Genomic DNA, 27828 nt, shown 5'->3' on the forward strand with positions numbered 1-27828 from the left:
TTTTTGCGGAACCGGGGATTGAACTCAGGCCCTTGAGCTTGGCAGGGAAGCGCTTATTCCACTGAGCCATCTCCCCGGCCCCCTTTGTTGTTTTTAAGATAGTATTCCTTCCTGAGTTTGGTCCCCAGCACAAAAAAAGAAAAAAAAAAAATAGACTATTCTTTTTGTGATCACTAACTGCAAACTTGTGATCTTGATCTGATAGTCTATCTTTGCCTTCATTTAGTTTATTGCATATATTTTCAATTGAACTTTTAGCCTCCTAGGTATCTATTTGGATGTTTCATGGCTTCCGTTTCTTTCCTTTGTTAGGCATGTCTTTCATTTTAATCATTTCTTTTTTCACTTGAGAGATTATGTTTTCTATAGCCATAGCCATCTGCTTTTTCACTGCTGATATATTTCAGAAAAGTGTAGTGTGTGGCTTCTGATTTGCTCTGTCATTGTGCTCTGGACTTGTCCTGAGTGGCCTGGAGGTCTGGGGTTGCATTTTGTTTCTGCCTCTTTTAATTTTCTGCGTGTAATTTTTGGTGTTGGTGCTTGTAGATCTCCTATGGTAGATAGCTTTATCCCTAATATCAACACTTCCTTAGCAAGTGTTTATTCCTCAGAGCTTTCTTGTGGATGTAGGTGATTCTTGGTCTGTCCCAAGAGCCTACCCTCCCAGTTTGTTAAGGATGAGAAGTTAATATTTATTTGGCTCAGCACCCCATCCTTTGGTACTGGATTATGGTGATGGTTATTACCCCAGATAGTGTCATAAGAGGGAGAAAAACTGATGATAGTGTGTGTGACATCCTGGCTAAGGTAGTACGGTTAACAATAGCAGTATCATCATGCACAGCACGGGAACTGACAAACTATGGTAATTGTTAATTTGATATCATTAACCTTAGGAGTAAGTGGTACAGTTATATAACAAATCTGACATATTCTAGAAGTTTGTATGCAGTGAGTTTCCGCTTGGTAAATTGTTTTCACCCTGTTTAAGAGGGATAGGGGGCAAAACAGAGATGAATGAGAAGTGCAGTAGAAGCAAGACTGAAAGGCTTAAGGATGATCATTGAGGTTTTGGGAGGCTGAGAATAGTGCAAAGAAAAGAAGAAAGAAAGAATGAAAGAGAAAGCAAAAGAATATTGAAGCAAATCAGAAAAGAGACAGTGTTCATTTATATGAAAGTATCATGAAATCAAGAGAGATAGTGAGTGAAAGAGGAACAGAACAAAAGAAAATATAGGTAAGAAATTGAGTCAAAAGAAAAAAGAGAAAAGAAACCAAGAACAGACAAACACAATAAGACAAAACAAAAAAACACAAATGAACAAAACCCTGTCCCAGTCAGCCTAAGAAAGGAAAAGCAATCAAAGAAAAAGAAAGATAATAAAATTCCTCTGATGTCCACAGTTCTGTGGTGGTGTGGAAGTTGGATCCCAGAGATGTGCTGCGTAGCTTCTGTAAGTTTACAATAGAACATGTGCTGGGTGAAGGGACTGATCTTTTTTTTTTTTGCGGAACGGGGGATTGAACTCAGGCCCCTGCACTTGTCAGGGAAGCGCTTATTCCACTGAGCCATCTCCCCGGCCCGAGGGGGCTGATTTTGTCCTCTGGTTGTGAGGATTTAGTCTGGTCTTCAGATCACAGTGTTCTGGGTATCCACTTTTCTTTTTCTATGTTTGTAAGGTGCTATTCCAGTCGTTGACATGTTCTTGAGTAGGGACAGCCCAGAGGTGCTACTAGACCAGTATACAGTTGTCTCCTTCTGGACCTTGTACAGCTTCCTCTATTCCACATCATTAGCTCCTCTTATCCACTTATCATAGAGTTGGGGCTTGTCCCGCAGTAGGACAAGGGGGTTAATATGTTTGTACCTCTGTGGCAGGGTTGTTCTGCTGGTTGCAGATGGGAAGGGTCTTTCTAGTTGTTTGTATATAGGGATAAGAGTGGGTTTTGGTAACCATCTGCATGAAGTCAGGGTGGCCCCAGTTTCTACCTGCCTACAGATTTTCTCCTGCCAGCCTACTTCCCATCTGCTAGCAGTCTCCTGTGACTGAGTGATTTTTCCCTCATTTTACTGTATGGCTTTGGCAGTGAAGTGACCTGGGCCTGTCCTGTTCCCCGTTCCCTTTGGAGTAAAACGGTAGCACCTCCCTTCCTCTTCTGTCCCTTGTGTCTGTGTGCTGAAGTGTAGCACTCACCTCATTCACCAATTGCTGGTTTTGTTGGGTCCCTTGGAATACAGTGTCCCACTAATCCAGGCTGCTTGCTGGTGGCCTGTGGTAGCGGCAGACTCAATTTTAGTTAAAAATATCACATTATATGAGAAGGAGGTGTATGTAGTAATATCCAACAAACGATTGCAGGGAAACTTGCTTATATCTTATTTCTTTGATAAGCTCTCAGTGATAACTTGTAATTTTTCCTTTTGTCCTCTTTAATGATATTGACAAATATACTTGTCCTAGTTGACTTTTTTCATTGCTGGGACAAAATATGTGACACCCAAAGTTGAAAGGAAAAGATTTACTTGGCTCACAATTTGTAGAGGTTTCCGTCTATAACTGGCTAGGTCCAAGGCAAGGTGGCTTGGCAGAATTGCATTCCAGAGGAGAAACAGTTGATAACAGCACAAGATAGCAGAAGCAAGCAAGGGAGAGAGAGACAAGACTCTTTCTATCCCATTTTTTTGTTCCCCCCAGAACTGGGAATTGAACTCAGGTCCTTGTGCTTGTGTGCTTGCCAGGCAAGCACTTATTCTACTGAGCCATCTCCCCGTCCCCTCCCTTTATATTGTTTGCAGGATACTTGCCCTAGGGATATCCTGCATTCACATCCTTAATCCTAGCCATAAGTATGCCAAACCAATTGGTGGACTCATTTTACTAATCACATAGCCATATCCCAGCATCACACACACTAGAATCAACCACCTCTGAAAATATCCTCTGACTACATGGAGGACATTTGTGTGTGTGTGTGTGTGTGCACACGTGCGCGCGCGTGCACGTGTGTGTGGTGGTGAGGGACATCTAGGCTTAGACTATAACAGTACTATATAAACTATATATATGTAGGGCTTTTGGCTGCAAGTGAAAACATATGACTTAAATTGGCTGTAGTAGTAATAAGGTAGGTAGTCAGCAGGTACTTTGGGTATAGTTCTGTTTGGAGTTAAAAGCTGTGCCTTTTTTTCGTCCCCAGTACTGGGGATTGAATCCAGCACCTTTGTACATCCCCAACCCATTTTTGCTGCATTGCTCAACCTTGACTTGAACTTGTGATCATTCTGCTTCAGCTTCCCAGAGTGCTACAATTAGAAGCATATGCTACCATACCTGGCTAGTTATGCCTCTTTCGTGTGTTTGCTTTTGTCTATGGTATCCTTCTTTGTCAGATTATAGGATGGACTCCAGAATAATAGGGTTGTTCTTTGTTTTTTTTACCTGGAAACTCTTTTCAAGAAAATACTAACATATTTTTCATTTGCAAATAAAATTTAGGTAGCTGTTATTAGGGGAGTTTGGGGTAAGATTTCACTTCTGGTTCACACATGCTAAACATGGACCATGTGCCTATTCCTGCAATAGTCACTTGATATCTCTGTCAAGTGGGTTCTCCTTGCTAACGAGTCAGCATATGGTCCTGCTATTTTTCAGCAGGCAAAGAGTGGAAAAGATGAGGGACACATTGCTTAGCCCAATCCACAGTTTCTTCATGTTTTTTCTTTGCCCTGTGTCTAAAAAAATGTCAAACCCAAAGGTGCCTTTGTCACTGGCCCTAGATAGAGCTGCCACTTGGGAAAATTAAACAGACTGACTTTTATGAATTTTTTTTCATTTACAAGTAAAATTCAGATGGTATAGTACAAGTATCTGGTGATTCTTAGATTAGGTTGTGTAGGTCAGTCGGCTGGCTTTGGATAGTTGATAGAGTTTCTCAGAAAATAATGAGACCAAGAGAAGAAGAGGTAAAAGATACGAAAAAGAGGGATGGATATTGTGAGCATATAATGCATTATTTAGCCCTTCTTGTTGTGTCATAAGTTTTTTTTTGTTTGGCAGAACCAGGGATTGAACTCGGGCTCTTGCGCTTGCCAGGGAAGCGCTTATTCCACTGAGCCATCTCCCCGGTCCCGTGTCGTAGGTTCTTAACTACTAAAAAGGAAAGGGGGACACTGAAAGAGTTCCTGAATAGTAGTAAGTAAAGGGACTTTTTCAGAGTTATTCTGTTTTGTCCCCATGCTGTTTTTAATTGTCTTCATTTTTAATTTTTTGGTGTGGGGAATCAAACGCAGGACCTTGTGTGTTTGCCAAGTAGGTACTGTGACACTGAGCTGTAGAACCAGCCCTCCCAACTTTTTTTTTGCGGAACCAGGGATTGAACTCAGGCCCTTGTGCTTGCCAGGCAAACACTTATTCTACTGAGCTATCTGCCTGGCTCCCCCAACTTTTTAAATGAGCCAGTACTACCATGTGTTCCATTAAAACGAAGACCCTATGCTGGATATGATGGTGCGAACCTATAGTCCCAGTACTTGGCAGGCGGAGGCAGAAGAGCACTGTGAGGGCTACATAGTGAGTTCAAGGCCAGCCTGAACTTCATAGTGAAACCCTGTATCAAAAAACAACAAAACAATCTCCCCCCCCAAAAAAGCAAGTAAAATGAAGACCCTTAATGATCCTATGTATACATGATCTAAAGTATTGAAAATTCTTATACTTTAGGATTATTTATTTATTTATTTTGGTGGAACCAGGGATTAAACTCAGGCCCTTGCGCTTGCCAGAGAAGCACTTATTCTACTGAGCCATCTCCCTGGCCCCTAGGATTATTTTTAATTTCATATAAAATCTTTTTTTTCTTAATTTTTATTTATTTATGTGTGTGTGTGTGTGTGTGTGTGTGTGTGTGGCCAGTTTAGCCCACCAGGGGGCGGGGCTGGCTGGCATGTGGTGCTGGGGGATTGAACCGCGGTCCCTGTGCTTTGCTTTGCTAAGCTTGTTCTAAGTAGGTGCTTTAGACCACTGAGCCATTTCACCAGCCCCTCATATAAAATCTTGAAGTGGTTAGAAGTGAGAATCCTATGCCTTGTCTGTTATTGTTGCTATAGTAAAATACCTGAGACCAAGTTTATAAAAAACAGACTCACAGACTTATCTGACTCAGTTCTGAAGTCTCAGAAATGCAGGAGAATGGCACTGACATCTGCTCAGCATTTAATGGAACTTTCTTCTAATGGTGGAGGGCAAGACAGAGCAAGTGTGTTAGTCAGGCCTTTCATAAGCCACTTAGCCCATTGTGGGGTCCTGCCCTCTAAACCTTGTTTAATCTTAATTACTTCCCAAAGGCTTCTTTACCATACACCATTAAAGTATGAATTTGAAGATTGAGTTTTCAACACAAGAACTTTGGGGGACATGTTCAAACTGTAGCTCCTTGTTTAATTTCAGGGAACAGTGAAGTGCTATGGCTAATGAGGAATGAAATGTTTTGTTTTGCTTTGTTGTTGTTCCCCTCCTCACCCTTTCACATTAACTGTGTATAATAAAATAGGCATCTATCTATCTATCTATCTATCTAGACAGGGTCTTGCTACACAGTTTGGGCCAGCCTTTTGCTCATTTTTGTAGTCCCCAGGCTGATCTCAAGCTCCTAGCAATCTTATTGTCTCAACCTCCCACATGCTGGGATTACAGGTGTGCACCACTACACCTGGTCCCAGGGCTAGCACGGCATGTATGCCCAGGATTATGGGGCCAGCTGATATGGCATGCAGGTATGCGGATCGAATTTGGGGCCTTGTGCTTACCAGGGAGGTGCTTATGCCTCTGAGCTATCTCCCTAGCCCCAGTTTTCCATTTAAACTATATAACTTTTTTGTATTTTTTTCCATTAGTGCCTTTATGTATTAAATTATGCAAAAGAAAGCTTAAAAAATAGCATTACTGAATAAATATTTGGATTCTTTTCTCATTCTTTGCTCTGAGTGAATGTAATTGTTTATTTCAATGATTTTGGTAATTACCACTAGTTGCATAGAGTAGGTCCCCTTATCCATGAGGAATATGTTTCAAGCCCCTTGGTAGATGCCTGAAACTGATATAGTATCCATCCTTTGTACAAGCACTACAATTCTGTGGCCTTTGATCGCATAGCTGAGTTAACTTCTGTTGCTTTCTTTTGGTTGGTGTCTCCATGGTGTGTCTTCATTCCTTTATTTGAAACCTATATCAGTCTTTACATTTAAAATAATTTTCCTATAGATAACATAAAGTTGGGTTTGGTATTTGATCCATTCTGATAACATTACTCTTTGGTATATTTAGACCATTGATGTTTAAAGTGAATATTGATATAGATTATTATCTACTATATTTATCATTTCTGTTTATTTATTTATTTCAGAACTGGGGATTGAACTCAGACCCTTGTGCTTGCCAGGGAAGCACTTATTCTACTGAGCCATCTCCCTGGCCCCTCATTTCTATTTATTGCTCTTGTTCTTTGTTCTTGTTTTTTGTCTTTCATTTTTTCTTTCTTTTGTGCTTTCAGTTGAGCATTGTATTTTGTTTTATTTTATTTTTATCGTGCCTCAGGTTTATTTGTACAAAGAGCACAGGAGGACACTAGACCTCCACAGATGGCACCCCAGGAGTCACACCAGTCTTTCTCTTTTTACATCAACAGATAAGAGACTTACTGTAGAGCCTTCACAGGGGCCTGGGCACCTTTGGAACTCTGGGCTGGAGCAGGAGCTGGAGCCTGGGCCTTGGCTGGAGCCTGGGCCTTTGGCCAGCAAAGCCTGTGACCCTTGGCAATGCAGGCACAGATACGATTCCCAAGGGGGTGGGCAATATAGGCAAGTCAAGTGAGCCTGCGGTTTACTCCCCTTGGGATGATCTTGGACTTGACCTCCTTGGGCTTGACAAGGGCCTTGATGTCCTTGGCACATTCACTCATGGCCTTGGCATTGTTTGCCTACCTCTTCTTGAAGCCCTTCTTGTTGTGCTTCTTGGCAAAATGCATGTTCCTAAGGAATTTGGGCTCTACACCCTTCAGAGATTTGGATCTTTGCAACTGAGGTTTCTTGATGCGATTTCTGTGCCATTTTCGGGACTGGTTTTGTGTAGTGTGGTTCTTGGACTTGGCCATAACTGCACTGTAAACTGTGGCTGCCTGAGTTGAGCATTTTATATGATTTAATTTTTATCTCCTTTTTCCTCCTAGTTTTTATTTTTTATTTGTATATGTTTGCATAACCTAATATTTACATTCCATGTAGGGAATTGGTACATGTATATAGTACATCTCAGTTCTTTTTTAATTAATTAATTAATTTTTTTGTGGCTGGCTCATTCCATCCTGGGGGCAGTTCTGGCATAGTATGTGGTGCCAAGGATTGAACCATGAACCATGATCCCTGCATGCTTGCCTAAACTTGCCTAAGCAGGCGCTTTAGACTGCTGAGCTATCTCGCTGGCCCCTCCCAATTCTTTTTTCACCCCCTTTCCCTTTCCTTCCTACTACTCCTTCCATCTCTTTAATTCCCTTCCCATTTGAAAAAGAGCCATCTCCCTACTTCTTTTTTTTTTTTTTTTTTTTTTTTTTTTTTTTGGTGGAACCGGGGATTGAACTCAGATCCTTGCCCTTGACAGGGAAGCACTTATTCCACTGAGCCATCTCCCTAGCTCCAATCTCCCTACTTCTTATTATGTGTCTTTTATTTTGCTCTTTATTTTGGTTTCTCTTACAAGAGAAACCATATGATATTTAAGTGTGTGTCTTATTTCTCTTGACATTATGCTCTCGAGGTGCATTCATTTTCCTACAAGTGACTCATTTACTGTTCTTCATGGCAGAGTAATATTTTATTGAATGAATATAAATGTCACATTTTCTTTATTCATCTGTTGACTGACATAGGCCATTTCCAAGATTTAGCTATTATGAATTGTGTGGATATAAACATGGGCATGCATGTATTATTGTGACATATCTTTAACTCTTTTTAGGAACATACCTAGAAGGGTTGAATGGAACTTACAGTTTCAGTTTTTTGAGGACTCTCCCCTTTCATAGCATGTCAGTTATCTTTCAAACAATTTTAAAGGTTACCCTTGTATATGCAATATACATTTGTAAGTATTGCAATATATATTTACAACTAATCAAAATTCACTTTAAAATAAATGTAATATTTCATGGGTAGTACAAGCACATTGTACAAAATATTCTTAAATATTCATTTTATTTTATTTTATTTTTATTTTTGCAGAACTGGATATTGAACTCAGATCCTTGCGTTTGCCAGTCAAGCGCTTATCCTACTGAGCCATCTCCCTGGCCCCATAAATACTCATTTTATTTCTGCAATTATTGCTGTCATCCATCTCATTTGTATGTAACCATATATAAGCATGTATATCTAGGTGTATATAGTCATATAATTGTTGCTATTATTACTTTTAGCAATCTGTTGTCCTTCAGATCACCTGAGAATAAAAAACAAAAACGCCAAGAATGGTGGTATGTGCTAGTATTTCCAGCTTCTCTGAAAGCTGAGGGAGGATGATTGTTTGAGCCCAGAAGTTCAAGACCAACCTCAGCAACCTAGAGAGAGCTGATCTGAAAACAAAGAAACCAATCCATCAATACGTCCTTTTATTTTGTTTTCACTTATTCTATCCCAGGTTCTCTTCCTTTATTTAGATTCAGGTTTACAGCCTATGCAATTTTTTTTTCTCCCCAATGAAATACTTTTAAATTCTTAAAATTATTTTATAGTACTGGGGATTGAACTCAAGGCATCACACATGCCAGGCAATTGCTTTATCAAGCTCAGTGAATTCATTGTTGTTTTTAATCCCCAGTTTGGTAATTCCAGCATTTTAAATGCCTGAGTCTGATTCTGGTGCTTGCTTTGGTGGACTGGATAAAAGAAACTGGTTAATAGGCTTGTAATGAAGTGATGTGATAATTAGATGTGGAGGGAATTACCTGTTACCTTTCATTAGGTTTCAGTCTTTTAGTAACCATGTGCCCCTTGGCTGTGAACTTCATGAGTTATTCTTGATTTTTCCCTCTGCAGTAGACAGTAGTTGAGTAGTTTTTTTTTCTCTCAAGTAAGTTAGGCTGTGATGAAAACCCTGAAACTTAGGTTTTGGTAAAACATTTTCTTTCAAGGATAGGCTTAGTTAAGAACAAAGTGCTCTGGAGTATTTCCCTTCCTTTGGCAGAAGTTCAGGGGATTTTTTTTTCTGGTAAATCACTGTAAATATCTGATAGAGCTCTTAGAGGTAAAAGTTCCAAAGTGTAGAGATTGCTCTATGAATTTATTTATCATATTAACTTCTTGTGTTACAATAAAACCCTATAAAGCTTGTGAACTATAATTTTTTTATGTATTTAGTACAGGGGCTACAGGATTTCACTACACAGATCAGACTTGTATTGATTCTCCAGTTTTCAGCCTCCTAAGCATTGGAATTACAGGTGTGCACTGCCATGCCCAGTCTCAGTGTCTGTCTCAGCGCGCCCCAGGGGCAGGGCTAGCAAGGCACGCTGGGCGAACCCTGGTCCCAGTGTCTGCCTAAGCAGGTGCTTTAACCCACTGAACTGTCTGGCCGGCCTGTGAACTCTGTTTTTTTATTTTTGTTTTTATTTTTATTTTTTTGCGGTACCAGGGATTGAACTCAGGACCCTGCACTTGCCAGGCAGGTGCTTATTCTACTGAGCTATCTCCCCAGCCCCTCTGTTTTTTTATTTATACAAATTTGAACTAAAGATTTCTTTGTGTGAATATTCAGAGATTTATTTTAGCAGTGGTTTCCATTGATTTTTTTCTTTTCTCTGTAGTACTTGGACCATGAGACTGTGTCAGCCACTTTCATTGATAGCAGTGGACAATTTGTTTCCTCCCAAGCTACGGGCATAAGCCGGAATGCTTACTGTGGCTATGAGCACCAGACCCTGTCCAGTCGGGAGCGAATGGAAGAGGACTCTTTGTTGGCGGCCTTGCAGTGGCAGGTGCCTGACGTGGGCCTAGTCCCCTTTGTGAAGAGCACCAGTCCTTCTTCGAGCTACTTTGTCATCTTGAATTCTGCAGCCTTCTTCAAGGTGGGAAGTCAGCTGGAAGTGCTGGTTCACGTGCAGGATTTTCAAAGAAAGCCCAAGAAGTATGGTGGAGATTACCTGCAGGCCAGAATCCACTCCCCGAAGCTGCAGGCAGGGGCTGTGGGCAAAGTGGTAGACTACCAGAATGGGTTTTACAAAGTATTTTTCACTTTGCTCTGGCCAGGCAAAGTTAAGGTGTCTATATCTCTGGTACACCCAAGTGAAGGGATCAGGGTTCTTCAACACCTACAGGAAGAGAAACCAGACAGGGTCTATTTCAAGAGTCTGTTCCGTTCAGGAAGAATTTCTGAAACCACTGAGTGCAATGTATGTCTTCCTGGGAGTCTGCCTCTGTGTAACTTCACAGATCTGTATACTGGAGAGCCCTGGTTCTGTTTCAAGCCCAAGAAGCTCCCATGTAGCAGCAGAATTAACCATTTCAAAGGTGGATACCTCAAGGGCCTCCTAACTGCATCAGAGAGTGCTTTCTTCCAGAGGTATGTGTTCTTTGTTTCAGGGGTCATTCACAAGTCCTTCCACTTTCCTTGTCCCATTTCAGAAACTTTCTTATTTTGAGTATGTACTCCTTATCTCTCTCTGCTTGACCCAATTCAAAAGGTAGTAAATAAGAAAATAAACTCCGATTTAGTATTTTATTTTTTTTATTTATTTATTTATTTTTATTATTATTATTTTTTTAATGTGTGTGTGTGGCCAGCTCAGCCCACCAGGGGGCGGGGCTGGCTGGCATGTGGTGCTGGGGGATTGAACCGTGGTCCCTGTGCTTTGCTGCGCTTGTTTTAAGTAGGTGCTTTAGACCACTGAGCCATCTCACCAGCCCCTCCGATTTAGTATTTTAAAAGGGAAATTTAGTGCTTATCCAAGATCAAGTTAAAGACCACCTACTGTTGAGCTTTTATTCTTACCCTGATAATTGTTTTACTTCAGAACCACCCACAGTATTTATAACTGTGGGTGAGATTACTTATTTACAGAACAGATTTTAAAATATCATCCAGTTAAAACTAGGAAGGGGGATTAGAGATGGAGGGAAAGAGGGATGGGAAAGTAAGAGAAAGTGAAAAGAATTAAGACATGCTGTGCACATGTACCAGCTGCCCATGATGAATGTAATCATTATGTGCAGCAAATATGTCCTAATAAACATGAAAGCATTATCCAAGAACAGGGTTGTTAGGGCTTCGGTAGAACAACTATTGATAGGAAAAAGAGACTACAGATGGCATTGTTGGCTTAAGCACAGAAAGTCAGGTATGCCACAGAAAACTAATTTTTAAATTAACAGTTATTGTAATTGCGTTGTTGGCACTCAGATTCCTATTTTGAATGTAAGCTTAAAACATTCTCAGCATTGTTAGAGCTTGTGTCCAGATGTCTTCCTAAAGCCTCATACAGTTATAGGTGGGGCTTTTTCAGAGGTGGGTGGATCTAGAGTGTGTGATGCTGGAATTAATTTCATGGTGCAGTGCTAGTCTCAAGGGTACTAGGATTAAGGTGCCATAGGGAGTCTGGATAAAATAAAAGGGACAGAAAGATGCTGTTAAGGTTTCTTATTGTTTTGCTACCTTGGACCTAATCTGAACTATACTCTATGAAGCATCCTACTTTGCAGCCAGCCAATTATGGACTAAAGCCTCTCTGAACTGTGAGTTAATAAACCTTTTCCTTTTAACTTGTGGTGCTGGATATTTTTGTTTCAGCAGTGAGAAAAGTAACTGAGACAGGATTTGGTACCAGAAAAGTGGTATCATTGCTGTGATTGTACTTGACCCTGTGGCTTAATACTCTTTGCAGCTGGCTTATGGAAAGGGCAAGAGTTAGGAAAGATTCAGAGATGCCAACTGAAAAAGTGGAGCTGGAATGTGGTACTTGATCTTGGGAGATCTTGGTCAGAGCTCAGAAGATGAGAAGACTGATAGAAATCCTGCTGGTAAAGACCAGGCTCAGGAGGTTTGTGTTGGGAAGGACTACATTGGCTATTGTCCAGACAGTTTGTGTAATACTTGGGCAGAAAACTTGCCTGCATTTTCTTGTGTCTAGAGACTTTGCCTGAGACTGAGATTAAGGGTGGTGGACTAATTAATCGAGCAGAAGAAATTTCAAGGCAGTCTAATGTTGGGGCAGTGGAATAGCTACTATGGTGTGCTTTTAGCCAGATCTATGTTGAAAATCAAGAGCAAAGAGCCCAGAAGAATGATTGAAAATGTTTTGAGTTTGGCCAGAAAGGAAGCTATAGTAAAGTTGTGGACTGCAAAGGTAGAGCAGAGGAGATTTTGATTGCTGAGAAGGAACAGGAGAATGGAAAAGATGGCTTGAAGGCATTACAAGAAGCAGCAGGACTACACCTTTGTAGCCGACAAAAGTGAAAGATTACTTTGAGAGCCCAGACCACTGTGTTCCAGAATGGCAGTATCCTAAGGAAGTTGTTCCTTGGGATTTGGTTCATAGGTACTGGACCCCTATTAGTGAAGAGAGGAGGCCTGTCTACCGCTTGTGCTTGTAGCAGACCTTGGCATCATGCACTTGGTGCTGGTTTTAGGTGCAGGCAGAATGGAAGAGTTGTGAGTTCAGGAACATTTCAACTCAGATTTCAGAAGAAACCCTGGGAGGCGAGCAGTGTGTTCCTGAGAGAGCAGTGTGTACAGCTGTTAGTATGACGCTGAAGATGCAATGGAGACTCCAGAAGTCTAGAGAAGCCAGGAAAACTGCAGAGGGAACAGAGCCAGCCCAAGAGAGAAACCAGGGGAGCCACAACCACTGGAAGTGCAGAGCTACCCAAGCCCCTTGCAGTTCACATCTTGCCACAGATGACCTGGGATGCTGCACATGGAACTATAGGACTTAATGTTTGCCCTGTTGGATTTTGGTCTTGGTTTGTCCTTGTTACCCATGTATAACTTTTGTAATGGAAATGTCTATCTTGTACCATTGAGTGTTGGAAGTATTTAACTTTCTTTTCATTGGTACAGAGGCTTACAGTTAAGAGTTTGCTTTAAATATCAGAGGAAACTTTGGTTTTAGACTTTTCCAAGCAGTGCTGAAATTGTTAGGACTTTGGCAACCCTTAGAAATGGACTAAATGGCCAGGGAGATGGCTCAGTTGAATAAGCGCTTCCCTGGCAAGCACAAGGGCCTGAGTTCAAGCCCTGGCTCTACACACACACACACAAAAAAAGAAATGGACTAAATGCTTTCTGCATAAGGGGATGTTCATGAGTCTTTGAGAGGCCACGGGCAGTGTTGTGGCTTGAGTCATAATATGGCTCAAAACCTCATGCATGGAGTCATAGGTTGGGCTTTTTTAGAGGTGGGTAGATCTAGAGTGTGTAACACTGGAATTGATTAATGGTGTTAATCTCAAGGGCACTAAGATTAAGGGTGTGAGTGCTACCTGCCCTAAATCCTCTGGATAAGATAAAAGAAACATGCTTTTAAGGTCCCTGTTGTTTTGCTACCTTTTGCCAGCCATGAACTCTTCACTTTGAAGCTATCCTACCCTGGAGCCAGCCAGTTAAGGAATGAAACTTCTCTATAAACTGTGAACTTTTTAGCTTTTTCTCCTCTAACTTATGGGTATTGGATATTTTGTCTCAGCAATGAGAAGAGTGAGACAAGCATAATAGAATAATGGGGAAATGGAATGTATGGAATCATGAATTGAAAATTGCGTTTTCAATATTCCATGTGGTTCTGAAGTAAAACAACACTCCAAGAAATAAAAAGTTATGTTGGATTGGAGGAATAACTTTTAATGTTTTATAGCACAGTAGCATAACTATGGTTGACAGCAGATTATTATTATTATTATTAATTTATTTTGGTATGGGGAATTGAACTCCAGACCTTGGCCTTGCCAGGCAGGTGTTTATTCAGCTGAGCTATATCCCCATCCCAGCAGTTAGCTATTTTGAAATAACTAGTAAAAATGATTTTAAATACTTCCAACACATATAATAAATGCCTGAGATAATATGCCAGATACCCTATTCTGGTTATCGTACCTTATATATACTGTATGTACTGAAAAGAGACATTATACATCTTAGGACTGTACAATTACTTTATATGAATTAAAAATAAAAATTTAAAAAAATAGAAAGTCATGGAAGCTACATGGTGAGAAGGCACAATTATTTGAACATATATGTGTATGTCTATATATATATTTTACTTTTTAATCAAATAATACATCTTTTTGGTTTGTTTGTGTTTTTACTTCTTGAGACATGGTGTTGCTTTGTGGTTCATGCTGGCCCTGAACTCTGTATAATCCAGAATAGCCTTGAACTCTCAGCAGTATTCTTGCTTTAGCCTCTTGAGAGGTGGAATTATAGATATGTGCCACCATACCTGGCCTCAAATAATACACTTTCTAAACATTCTGTTGGGGAGTCATTTTCATTCAGTACATTTGGGTACCCTAAAAAATCTCATATTTTATATCTGTTCTCCATGGCAGGGAAAAAGTTGCTCTCATAAAATAAGTGGTCTGTAGGAACTCCTGAACTAAAACCCTCTGATTTCCATTTCTGAAGTCATGAAGAAATATACACATATAAAAATTTAATAAATAATTTACAATATTGAATCAGTTTCATGCAATAAAGACAGTTTGATAATGTCCTTTTTCTTTAGTTCTCTCTTGAGCTTTACCCAGAGATAGAAACATATTTTTCATTATAATAAAAATTATATTGTAAAAAATTAGAAAATTTCCTATTTGTATATAAAATTATTTGGACCTTAAAAGTTATTTCAGAGGCTGACAAGATAGCTCAGTGGACTAAGTGCCTGCTTAGGAAAACTCAGGGACTGGGGTTGATCCCTGGTATCACATGCAGTGTTGGCTCCACTTCTAGGCCCGCTGAGCAGACCATGGAGACTGAGTGTGGTAGCACATTCCTGTAATACCAGTGCTGGGAAGGCTGAAAACAGGAGTCCAAGTTGCATAGAGAGACCCTGTATCAAATACATTTTAAAAAAAGATAAAAAATTTAAATAATATAGTGAACTTGTTGTGTGTGTGTGTGTGTTTAGTACAGGGACTACAGAGTCTCACTACATAGATCGGACTTCTAGTGGTCCTCTTGTTTACAGCCTCCTTAGAGCTAGGACTACAGGCGCGTGCCACCACACCCAGTTTCAATTGCCATCTCAGCTCGCCACGGGGGGCAGGGCCAGCATGGCAGGTCTGGGGATCGAATCCTGGTCCCTGTGCCTGCCTAAGCAGGCGCTTTAATCCGCTGAGCCGTTTGGCGGGCCCTAATATAGTGAACTTTCGGAGGAAATATTTAGACAAGATTACGCTATATTTTACTAAGTTTTGAAGGTTTACAGTTCTAGTTAAAGAGTATTTAAGCCAGTTTTCTGGAAACTAGAGACATACATGTTTTAATGAATTCCTGAAATGATGGATAGCAAAGCAGACTCTGTACTCTCCATTATGGGAGAAATGCTTGATTTTTCTTTTTTTTTCCACTTACCCATTCATATCTCTGTAATCTGTAGAGAATAGTTCAGATATGATGGGAGACAGAGGCAGATTGCAGAGAATAACAGCAACACAGACCAGCGAGATCTTTACGTTCTAAAAGAAGGACAGAAATAGATCAGTTTTGGAACTTTTGTACCAGAATAACTTCTGAAGTCAACTTTCGGTTGTGTGGGTTTATGTGCATGTAGCATGACCTCCTGCAGTGCCAGCAGAGGGAGCCTTACTCTGTGTTTACTGTGGTCTTGAGATTGTTACTTTGTATGGCTCAATACAAAATGAAAACTAAATAGCAACAAGACCACAAAAGCAAAAGATTTTTTTTGAATTCCAGGTTTAGTTCTCAGACATGCTAGTTATCATTGATTGTGAGTGGATAATTTCATTTATGTATACTTTTTTTGGCCTGTGTTGTAAAGATTACAGTTACTTCCTTTTAGAGGTCTATCAACCTACTTAATACCCTAGCAAAAAGGAAGAAGCATAGTTTATAATTTATTCAAATTCCATGCATAAGATAATTGGAGAAATAATTGGAGAATTGGAGTAAAAAAATTGAAAATATTTCCAGCATTAAATCTTAGTATTAAAAGTAATAAACACCTGTTAACCAAGGATAGGGTGCTGTAAGGTTTTGCTTCTGCCCTTACTTGTAGATCTCAGGAGAGGCTGACTGGTGGAGTACTCTGGTAGAATCATTACAGAATTTTTATCTGGAAGTTTGTTGGGAAAACAGTGCTTGAGGTGTATGTACATCTTTGGAAACCAAACATTTGATGCAATCCTAATAATTAATTTTCCTTTTCTCCTATTCTGCTTAAGCTTTAGAATATTATTCTAGCCTCTCTGAAAAGAAAAAGAGATACAGTGAAATTGATCTGCAGGATCATTGGGTGTACTCTTTCAAGCTCATGGCTTGAATGTTGAATTGATGCCATTTTTCACTTTTCTTCTTTGGTGGATCATAGCTTTATCCAAGTTAGAATTAGGAAGCATAGACTTATTTGGTTCACTAAATGACAGGTAGCCAACTAAGATGTAGCATTTTTTGTTCTTTATCTATAAGGGAAAAAAATGTCCAGTATAAGGAAATAGTACAGTACTTCACTCAAAAGAGCGTATTTTAGTATAAGGAAAGACCTATGGAAAGAATGAGCATATCACCTGAAAATTTCCCTTTTATTTTTATTTTAGACAGGGTCTCACTATATCACCCAGGCTGGCCTCAAACTCACAAAGATCCTCCTGCCTCAGCCTGCTGAATGCTGGGATTACAGACATGCACTACCACATCTGGCTTCCCTTTTATTTTAGTATGTTTATACTTTTTGTCTAAAATTATATTGAAAAAAAAAAACACTTCAAAGTTGGAATGGAAAGCATACTCCTATGATGCCAGCACTTTGGGAGGTTGAGGTAGGGGGCTCACACATGTGAGCCTTGCCTGGGCAATTTAGCAACATAGACCTTGTTTCAGAGTGAAAAATAAAAGGATGGAGATGTGGTTCATTATGAAGATCCTGCATTCAATTCTTTTTTTTTTTTTAATCAGATGGATGATCTTTTATTTATTTATTTTGTGTATGTGGCCAGCTCAGCCCACCAGGGGGCGGGGCTGGCTGGCATGTGGTGCTGGGGGATTGAACTGCGGTCCCTGTGCTTTGCTTAGCTTAGCTTGTTCTAAGTAGGTGCTTTAGACCACTGAGCCATCTCACCAGCCCCCTGCGTTCAATTCTTAACACCACAAATAAAAGAACAAAAAGTACCAAACAGAAAAAACAAAGAACCCCCTATGGAACTGTGACACCCATGTACATAAATTTTAGAGTCACTATCTTTATTGTTTTGCCAGTTTTCCTTATCTTTCTGCAGTGTGTATATGTGTATCTGTGTCTCAGTTTTCCTTCTGGACCATTTAAGAGTAAGTTGCAGTCATCATGGCACTGCATCTTACAATTAAGCATCACCAGTGCGGTCACACCACAGTGATTACAGTTGGGACACTTAGCATTGATATAGCACTACAGGGTAATATTCAGTTCATCTTCAAGATTTTCCCGTTGTCTATAATAGTAGTTATCTATTTTAGCTAATCTAACCCATGATCACACAAAAATCCAGAAGGCTTTTTTTAGAATATGTTGGTTTTGATGATACAAACAATTTTAGTATTGCTTTAGTGCCATGCCGGCCCCACCCCCAGGGTGCTCTGAGATGGTGATTGAGACTGGGTGTGGTGGTGCACACCTGTAATCCCAGCTCTTGGGAGGCTGAACACAGGCGGATCACTACAAGTCCGATCTACGTAGTGAGACCCTGTAGAGCTTGTAGGTCCTTCTCAAAAAAAAAAAAGAAAAAAACTTTATTGTTTATTTTTTTTTTTCTACGACTGCATTCAGGTTAAATACTTTTGTAGTGAAATTGTATGGGGGGAGTCGTAGAGCTGGATCAGTAGAATAAGCGCTTGCTTGGCAAGCACAAGGGCCTGAGTCCAACCCCTGGTTCTGCCCCCCCCCCAAAAAAAAAGTATAGGAAATTTTCCCACAAGTATTTTTTGTCAATGGCTTTATTATTTTTGGTATTTTATTTTATTTATTTATTTAATTTTATTTTATTTTTTGGCAGAACCAGGGATTGAACTCAGGTCCTTGTACTTGCTAGGGAAGCGCTTATTCCACTGAGCCATCTCCCTGGCCCCTGTTCCTACATGTATTTTTTATAGGAAAATTATTACACTCCTGAAAGTATTTAAGTCATATTCTGTCTTAAATGTCACTTATCCATTACAGGCCATTCTATTATTTTCTAGTGGGGTTGGCCCTCTATACATCTTTTATTACTTGCTTAGCATCTGTTTTGTCATCAGAATGTCAGTTTAATGAAGGAGAAGATACTGTGTGTCCTGTTTACCATGATAGTCTTAGCATCTACTGGAATACCTGGAGTAGAGTAAAAGCTTAAAAATTATTATTACTATTTTTTTTTTTGGCAGAACTGGGGATTGAACTCAGGCTCTTGCGCTTGCCAGGGACACGCTTATTCTACCGAGCCATCTCCCCGGCTCCTAAAAATTATTTTTGAAATGAGATGATCAATTTTCTAAAATTGATGAAATATTAAAATGACTGTTCATTCCTGTAAATCAAGAGTTTAGAAGGTTAAATCTTTTCTTACTTTATTATTGTTTCAGTAGTAAGGATTGAACCCAAAGCCTTGGGCATGCTAGGCAAGCACTCTACCACTGAGCTACACTTCTAATTTTTTTTTTTTTTTTGAGACAATGTCTTGCCAAATTGTCCTGAACATGCAGTCCTCCTAGTACAGCCTCTTGAGTAGCTGTGATTATAGGTATGTGTCATTCTTTTCTAGTTATTTAAAATTTTTTCATTAGTACGTATTTGTCATATATAATCTTTATATTCCTTGTGTGGGGTTTGTACTTGTAATAATGCCTCTTCCACTTTTAAGTCCCCCTTTCCTAGCTATTAGTTTTTGATCTAAGTGTAGAAGGTTAGTTATTGTTACTTGGTTTCCAGAATAGTTGCACTGAATTTTTAGTATTCTTTTGGCCTTTACTTTCCTTCAGTTTTTCTTTTTTCTTTTTTTCTTCCTTCTCCTGTTCCTCCCCCCATTTTTCCTCTTTCTCTCTCCTCCTCCTCCTTCATCTTTTTTTTTTTTTTTTTTTTTTTTTTTTTTTTTTTTTTTTTTTTTGGGTGTTGAACTCAAGACCTTGTGCTTGCCAGGCTTATGTTGCTGAGCTATCACCCCAGCCCTTTATCTTTTTTTTTTTTTTTTTTCATCCAATAAGTCATAACTTTATTAGTGATAGAAACAGTACAAATTTCAAACCAAGCTGCAGTGACCTTTTTGAAACACCAGAAAAAGCCCTCCTTTCCAATTATTACATTGTTAGTTCCATAATAGCATTTACAATATCCATATTGTTGTTCTTCAGTGCTTGGACTGCCTTTGCCCTCGACACATTTGCTTGTGACATAACCAGCTCTATGTCCTTAACTTCCACGCCTGGTTCATCAACCTCTTCCTCTTCACTCTCCTCTTGTACAGTGGGAGTCTGTGTATTTTCTTGAATGTTTGAGACAGCGTCACCTTGAACTTTGAATTTCTCAGCAGCTGCTAACTGTGCTTGCTGAGATAAATCCTCAATCTTGGCTTCCCCAAAAACTATGTAGGTATCTGAAACTGGGCTCTTACAGACATCTGGTTTTGTAATAACAAAGAGGATATTCCTAGGCTTCCGAATAGTGACTAGTAACTCCTGTAACCTGCCGACGACCCAGTTTGGACATAGCCTTCCGTGCCTTCTTCTCACTCCGACTCTGTTTTGCTTTACCGACTGGTTCTTCATCAATTTCAGCTGCTGCCGCCAGCTGGGCTTGTTGTGTGGTTGCTTGTGTGGAATCTTGCCCTTCGAGCTCTGGTACTGAATCATCACTGTCAGATTCTGTTCCAGGCCCTGTCAGCCTGGGGCTGTGGCAACTCCTGCTCTGTAGCAGGGACGGTTTCTGTGGCTTCACCGGGCATTTTGTGCGGAGAACGCGGAACCAAGATGGCGGCAGAAAGGGAGCGAGCGAGCGTGACCCGCGCCTGTTGCGGAGGGAAGCCCCAGCCCTTTATCTTTTTGAGGCAGGGTTTCATTATGTAGTTTGAGATGGCCTGGAACGCACTGTGTAGCCTAGGCTGGCCTCAGACTCACTGCAGTTCTCCTGCCTCAGCCTCTTAAGTGCTGGGATTGCAAGCATGTGCCACCATGCCCGACTTCCCTCAGTTCTTTATGCAGCTGACCAAAAATTTTATTGAACATGGATAGTAGTCAGGACATGTGCTAAATGCTGAACAAGACACAAAGGTGAATGAAGCAACATCCATGTCGAGGACTGCATGTTTTAGTAAGGGAAACAGGCACTAAAGAGTCATAGTCATGGTGAATCAAGCACTGCGTGTCCACATCCCTGGGGGCAAGTGTCCCCGCTGTGACTCAGATCTGGAGAAGGGCTGAGGAATCTGATCTGTGATTTCGTGCTTCTAGACTTACAGTCTGAAAACTGGATGTTCCTCTCAGTGTGAGCCATTCTCAAAGTTCAAAGGAAGTAATTTAAAGCAGAATTAGTTATTTTGAATTTTATACTCAACATGGATAAGTGGTATATAGTGAAATAAAAACTTATGAAGAGATGATTTAGGGGGCCGGGGAGATGGCTCAGTGAAATAAGCGCTTCCCTGGCAAGCGCAAGGGCCTGAGTTCCACCCCGGTTCTGCCAAAAAAAAAAAAAAAAAAAATTTCTTCAGTTTATATATCCTTGTAACCTTCGTATTAAAGGAGACATAGTTTATTAGTTATTAATTGTATTGGTTAGCAACTTAAAGTATATCCTATAGTAATAATGCTCTGTGGAATTATACCCATATTTTTTCATTTGCAGATAAAGATGCATACCTGAAAATAAATGTCCTTGAATATAAGCTTATGCTTTGTTTTTCTTTTCTCTTAAAGTGGTGTCAATATTAAAATGCCCATCAACTCCAGTGGACCTGACTGGGTGACTGTGATTCCCAGCAGAATAAAAGGTAAAAAAAAGAATGATACTGATGATTTGTTGCATTTTTTGGCTAAGTGGGTTGAGGTTCTTTCATTTCACCAATATAATAAAACCTTTTTTTTTTTTTTTTTTACCTTTACCCTGCATGGTTACTTCTGGTCACAGCTCAAAATATTTAAAGTTGATGTTTGAAAATTAGCTGAAGCTCACATGCTTAATTCTGGGTTTTGCTGTTTATACATACGTAAAAGTTGTTTTCTCCTGTCACACCCTCATGACCCCAGGTCAGTTACTTAAGAGCTTTAGGGCAGTGCCATCTAATATGGGAGCCACTCACTTCATGTGGTTAAATTAAAGGTTTTTTTTTTTTTTTTTTTTTTTTTTTTTTTTTAGTACCAGGGATCAAACTCAGGACCTTGCACTTTCCAGGCAGGTTCTTAGCTATCTCCCTGATTAAATTAAAATTAACTAAAATTAAAATTAAATTCTTTAGTTACATGTATTCAATAGCTTTTCTTCATGTTGGACAGCATTGTGTTTATTTATTTATTTTTTTTATTTGTGTGTGTGTGTGGCCAGCTCAGCCCACCAGGGGGCGGGGCTGGCTGGCATGTGGTGCTGGGGGATTGAACCGTGGTCCCTGTGCTTTGCTAAGCTTGTTCTAAGTAGGTGCTTTAGACCACTGAGCCATCTCACCAGCCCTGACAGCATTGTGTTTATAACATGTCCATGACTGCAAAAAGTTTTGTTGGCTCAGGTCAATAATTTCTGACATTGCCAGTTAAACAGAAGACCCATTGCTATTAAGGGCTACTGGACTCTTTTAGAGTATTTTGCTGAGTTTACACACCTATAATATTCAAATAACGGAACTTAGGAAAAAAGGGGTATACAGATGAATGTCCATTTTGTATCTCTGTATTCAAAGTGGATGGGATAGATATATAGTTACATTCTCTTAATGAATAGAATGATTTGTTCTAATGGTGTTTGTAAATAGGATCTCAAGTCCACATCTTGTATAGCAATTAACCACTAAGAAGAATGTATGCAGTGTGTTAGGTATTGAAACTGTCCTAGCAATTTGATTTGAAACTGTCTCATTGCTATCTGTTTATCAATAAAATTATGAAAAAAAAAAAAAGACAAGATGAGGTCAACAATTTCTGACATAGCCAGTCAAGTGGAAGACCCAATACTATTATGGGCTACTGGACTCTTTTCAGAATATTTTGCTGAGTTTACACACCAATAATATTCAAATAACGGAACTTAACAAAAAAAGGGTATACAGACGATTGTATTTGTTTATTCAAAGTGGTTTCGATAGATCTATAGTTACATTCTCTTAATGAATAGAATGATTCTTGTACAGCAATTAACCACTAGGAAGAATGTATGCAGTGTGTTAATTATTGAAACTGTCCTACCGATGTGATTTGCAGCTGTCTCATTTCTATTTGTTTCTCAATAAAATTATGGGAAAAAATTTTTTTGTTGGACATTGCTGCTCTAGAGGTAGACCAGAGAGGTACATAAAATGATCACGCAAAATTTTCACATTAGTAACATGGAGTAGGGACTGAAAATATAATTTAGAAGTAGAGTCCCTGCCTATCATGCCCAAGGCCCTTGCTTTAATCCCTAGCATTCATGAACATAAATGCGCACACACACAAATACACACTCATCTGTACTCATCACTGAGTTGATGCACAACAGCTCTTCTCAAAGTGTGTGTTTTAGGGGCTGGGGAGATAGCTCAGTGGAATAAGTGCTTACCCAACAAGCACAGGGACCAGAGTTCAAGCCCCGGTTCTGCAAAAAAAAAAAAAAAAAAAAAAAAAAAAAAAGTGTGTTTTAGGTACTGTTCTTTTCTTTTCTTTTTTTTTTTGTTTTTGTGGAACCGGGGATTGAACTCAGGCCCTTGTGCTTGCCAGGCAAGCGCCGATTCTACTGAGCCATCTCCCCAGCCCCTAGGTACTTTTCTTTTGCTGAAACAAAATGCCGGACATCTTCTTAAAAAAGTTAATTTTTTAAAATGTCTTAAGGGTAGAAAGGTTGATTTTCATTCATGGGTTTTTTTGGGGGGCAGAACCAGGGATTGAACTCAGGCCCTTGCACTTGCCAGGGAAGCGCTTATTCCACCGAGCTATCTCCCTGGCCCCTCGTTCATGGTTTGTACAGGTATTAGTCCATAATTCAGTGGCTTCACTGCACAGTGGCACCTAATAGAGGGGCATTGCATGGCAGACAGGAGGCAGCAACAAACAGGTAGCAGAAACAGAAGCAGCAGCAGCATGTGGCAGCAGCACCTCTCTTTCTGTCCCTTATATTCTGCCCGGGTTGGGACACCTTTAGTCCTAGCATCACACGTCCTATAACCAGTGAGCTCTGAAAAGCCCCACCCACGACTGCAGGAAGCTTTGGAGGGCTCCTCGACACAGCCTTAACAGTGTGTCAGTAGCATTAGCAGTGCTGCAACGTTTGCTAGAATTGCATATTATCCTACCCCAGACTACTGCACCGTAAATTCTGTCAGCCGTCAGTAGTCTGTACATTAACAAACTTTCCAGGTGATTCTGACCTATTGTTAGTGGATACTAGAAGTAGAAGAATGAAATTCAGAGGAATTAGTGTGTTATGTTTTTGTAACTATAGTGGCTTGTAGAAAAATGAATATTAGTAAGGAGATTTATGGAAATAATGGTTTAAGACTCTTTAGTTGTTGAAGACTTTATTAGCAGTATCATACACAGCAGATGTTGCAAACCCTTTTCCACAGGGGCTAGATGTCTAATATACAGGGGCCAAGCAAGCTAGGTATTAACCATATCCATGGCTTTTGTTTGTTGGGAAGGAATTAAAGACCAAGTACTATGTCAGTGGGGCAGGCTCTCCTCAGTTTCTGTTACTTCGTTACCACATAGAAATACACTCAGTGCAGCCAGATCTGTTAGTTTTATTCTTCCATGAAAAACCAGAAATCTTAATTTTTAAATGTGATATTTACAGAGTTTAAAACATTGGCATCCAGCTAGGTGTGGTACTGTGATGCCAACACTTGGGAAGCTGAGGCAGGAAGAATGGCTTATAGTGAGTTCAAGGCCAGCCTGAATCACATAGTGAAACTGTGTTTCAGAGAAACAAAAAACAAAACAGAAATAAAGCATTGGGATCCAATTAAAAAGATTTTTTTTAATGTATTTGGTACAGGGTCTCACTATGCAGGTTGGACTTGTAGTGATCCTCCTGTTTTCAGCCTCCCTAGCGCTGGGATTATAGGCCTGCACCACCACACCCGGTCTTGTTGCCGGCTCAGTGTACCTGGGGTGGGGAGTGGGGAACGGCCAATTCAAAAATTTTAAACTATTTAAACTATTATATGGGCTGATTTACCTGTGGTCAGGATATAGGCAGGATATGGCCAGTTGCATTTGTAGTGTCCATTGTCATATGCCAAAAATTCTCAGTATTTTCTTAATGCAGGACTATAGTTGATTTACTTAAATTAGACAAATCACTAATTTTATACAATACATATGAAACATCATTAATTAGAATATTTTTTCTTTTGGGCCTTAGGCCCATGACGAAGCTGTCAGAGTTAGTGATTGCGCTGAGGTACTGCAGTCTGAAGTGTTCTATCCTTTGGAGGTCTCACCCCTTGACTGAAGCTGCCTTTTTCCTGCCTGGCCCGCCAAGCTTTTTTTTTTGTGGAACCAGGGATTGAACTCAGGCCCTTGTGCTTACCAGGCAAGCACTTATTCTATTGAGCTATTTCCCTGGCCCCCGCCTAGCTTCTGTTGGTTATCCTGTACAATGGTTATGGAGAGGTGCTTTCAAGATTTACTGGCATTTGGTGGATGGTGGAGATCAACCAGGAAGGGTAAGTGTTTGTGATGTACTATGCTGATTAGAGCAGAGATAGATGAGTAGCTAGTTAGGTATGTATTTATTTATTTACTTATTTAATTAAAATATTGAGTTTATTTCACATGTATATTTTTGTGAAATATAAAAATCTCCACACCATCTCCACACCTTTCTACTACTATGTGTTATCATAATATTCCATACATACTTAAGACTCGGTAAAGGTTGCAATGCCATCTTTAAAACTAAACGGGGGGGAGGGGCTGGTGAGATGGCTCAGTGGTCTAAAGCACCTACTTAGAACAAGCTTAGCAAAGGACAGGGACTGTGGTTCAATCCCCCAGCACCACATGCCAGCCAGCCCCGCCCCCTGGTGGGCTGAGCTGGCCACACACACACATACACACACACACACAAATAAAATAAAAATTAAAAAAAAAAAAAAAAAAAAAAACTAAACAGGGGCTGGTGAGATGGCTCAGTGGTCTAAAGCACCTACTTGGAACAAGCTTAGCAACGCACAGGAGCCGCGGTTCGATCCCCCAGCACCACATGCCAGCCAGCCCTGCCCCCGGTGGGCTGAGCTGGCCACACACACACACACAAATAAATAAATAATTAAAAAAAAACAAGGATTGGGGGAGAGAAAGGAAAACAAAAGGTGAGGTCCCTATAGGAGTACTATCCTAGAGCAGGGGGAATCTACAGAAGAGGCTGATCTGCCAGGCCCCCGCTGTGCCACAATGGCGCCGGAGACCACCTTGATCCAAATATGCGTTTCTTCTGGGCTATCCGCCTGCACATAGAAAGTTCGAGATGTTGCTACAATTTCAAACAAGTTGTCCCTCATCATTATGTCACTTTGCTTACATTCTTGGACTTTATGAACCTCTTTAAGTGGTAATACATGGAGAGGTTCCTTTTCCAGTTCAGATTTGAAGTACCCTATTGTGTTTTTGTCCAATTGAAAATATCTTCTCTTCCAGTTTTTCATCACTGCTCCGTGTTTCACACAATATCCAGCTTTGATAACTGCACTGTCTGGAGGTGGTTTAGGAGCAAAATAAGGAAGATGGCTTTGTGACCTTTTCAAATGATTCCCCCCCCCAAATGATTTTTGTCAGTACTTTCACCACCTTCATTTACTTCTTTCTGAGATGGAGTAATGATGGGTACACCACCAACAATATTAGTTCTGCAAGACACTTGCTTTTTCCCACATTCACCTTGGCGATTTAGGTTATCAGAATTAGGCTGTGAATTGGGCTGCTTTGGCACCGTAATTTTTATAGCTTTGTTCAAGACATTCAACCATTCTACTAGGTTTTGCTGGTCATTGGCTTGTAAGAAGTATTTTCTCATTCCTGTATTCATAATAAAAGAGAGAACTCAGCTTTTGGCCTTAGCTTTGTTGCATCGCTAACCTTTGAAATGTAGGTGAGTTGTGGATTATCTGTATACCACACAAAACTATCTTCTCTGGTATCTAGTATGAAGTATCGTCGAAGAAATTTTCCACTGTTTTCCTTTTCTTCAATATCTGGAAAACCACAGATGTGATTCTGATGATCCACATAAGGCATTTCTAGGTTCTAACATTACACGAGGACTCAGTCCAGAGCATCTGCAGCACCCGCCCTGGCTCCCACAGGCACTCAGCTGCCAGAAGTGGTGCCCATGATGGCCCTCCTGCACATCTCCATTATCAGAATTAATATTAGCTGCTTTCAAAACAGATACCTGGGGGCCCAGGAGATGGCTCAGTGGAATAAGCGCTTCCCTGGCAGGCGCAAGGACCTGAGTTCAATCCCCGGTTCCACCAAAACAAAAACAAAAACAAAATCAAAACAGATAAGTGCTTGACTGGCAAATGCAAGGATCTGAGTTCAATCCCCAGTTCCTCCAAACCCCCGCCCCCCAAAAAAACCAACAAATACCTGTATTTTATGTTACTTTGTCAAAGATAAGCGTACCCTTTAGAAGCCAATCAACCTCATTTTATCATTTAGAGTAAGATTTCAGTTTCCATCTTTAAATGTTATAGAACTTATCAGGTTCTGTCCACATTGGACAACAAATCAGATTAAATTAAGAATCTTGATTACATTCAGCTAGCCTCCTTTCATCATTATACGACAAACAATGAAAATGAATCAACATTTTCTTTCAAACTGGGGAACTGAATGAATTAAATCTTTTGAGTGAGGTTCAATTGAGTTCAAGTATTTACAACTAGTTGAACTAAACTTTTTCCTTAGGTTAAGAACAATCATTAAAGTCAAGTATTTGAGAAAAATAAGAGCAACAAAAGACAAATAATTCTATAGTAGGATTGCAAAATCCAGTATAAACACATACAAACGCACTTATTTATTTTCATGTAAGATAATAATTTTGATAACCAAAATACTTGGATTAAAATACCTTAGTCTTTCCTGCTATTTTAAGAAAGATAAAAGTTCAAAGCACTCAAAGTGTTGAGTGAGCAAGGGTGACTGTCAACTGAGAAAACAGGAATACAGGGGCCGGGGAGATGGCTCAGTGGAATAAGTACTTCCCTAGCAAGTACAAGGGTCTGAGTTCAATTTCCGGTTCTACTAAAAAAAAAAAAAGAACAAAAAAAAGAAAAAGAAAACATGAATACTCATTGTTTTGTGTTTTTGATCGCATCAAGAGGAGGACCTTTTTAGAAGCATGACAAATACATTCCATAAGACTATACTCATAATATCAGGTTCTGAACTTGGGAGATTTTGCAGATATAAATTT

General features: G+C 40.0%; 1 protein-coding gene and 3 pseudogenes across 1 annotated transcript in view; 1 reads left to right on the forward strand and 3 right to left on the reverse strand.

Moving 5' to 3' along the window:
- Nxpe3 (neurexophilin and PC-esterase domain family member 3) overlaps positions 1 to 27828 on the forward strand; it is a 42923-nt gene that overhangs the window by 1887 nt on the left and 13208 nt on the right. The window contains exons 2-3 of the mRNA XM_023721320.1: positions 9853 to 10607; positions 21138 to 21211. Of these exons, the coding sequence (XP_023577088.1) occupies positions 9853 to 10607; positions 21138 to 21211 (829 nt within the window). The remainder of the gene's footprint in view (positions 1 to 9852; positions 10608 to 21137; positions 21212 to 27828) is intronic.
- Positions 19524 to 20217, reverse strand: LOC101575853 (annotated as a pseudogene).
- LOC105742898 lies at positions 25730 to 26642 on the reverse strand (annotated as a pseudogene).
- Positions 27078 to 27828, reverse strand: part of LOC105742899 — an 8292-nt pseudogene continuing 7541 nt past the window's right edge.

The sequence above is a fragment of the Octodon degus genome, unplaced genomic scaffold, assembly GCF_000260255.1.
Source record: "Octodon degus isolate 3935 unplaced genomic scaffold, OctDeg1.0 scaffold00081, whole genome shotgun sequence".
Taxonomy (NCBI): domain Eukaryota; kingdom Metazoa; phylum Chordata; class Mammalia; order Rodentia; family Octodontidae; genus Octodon; species Octodon degus.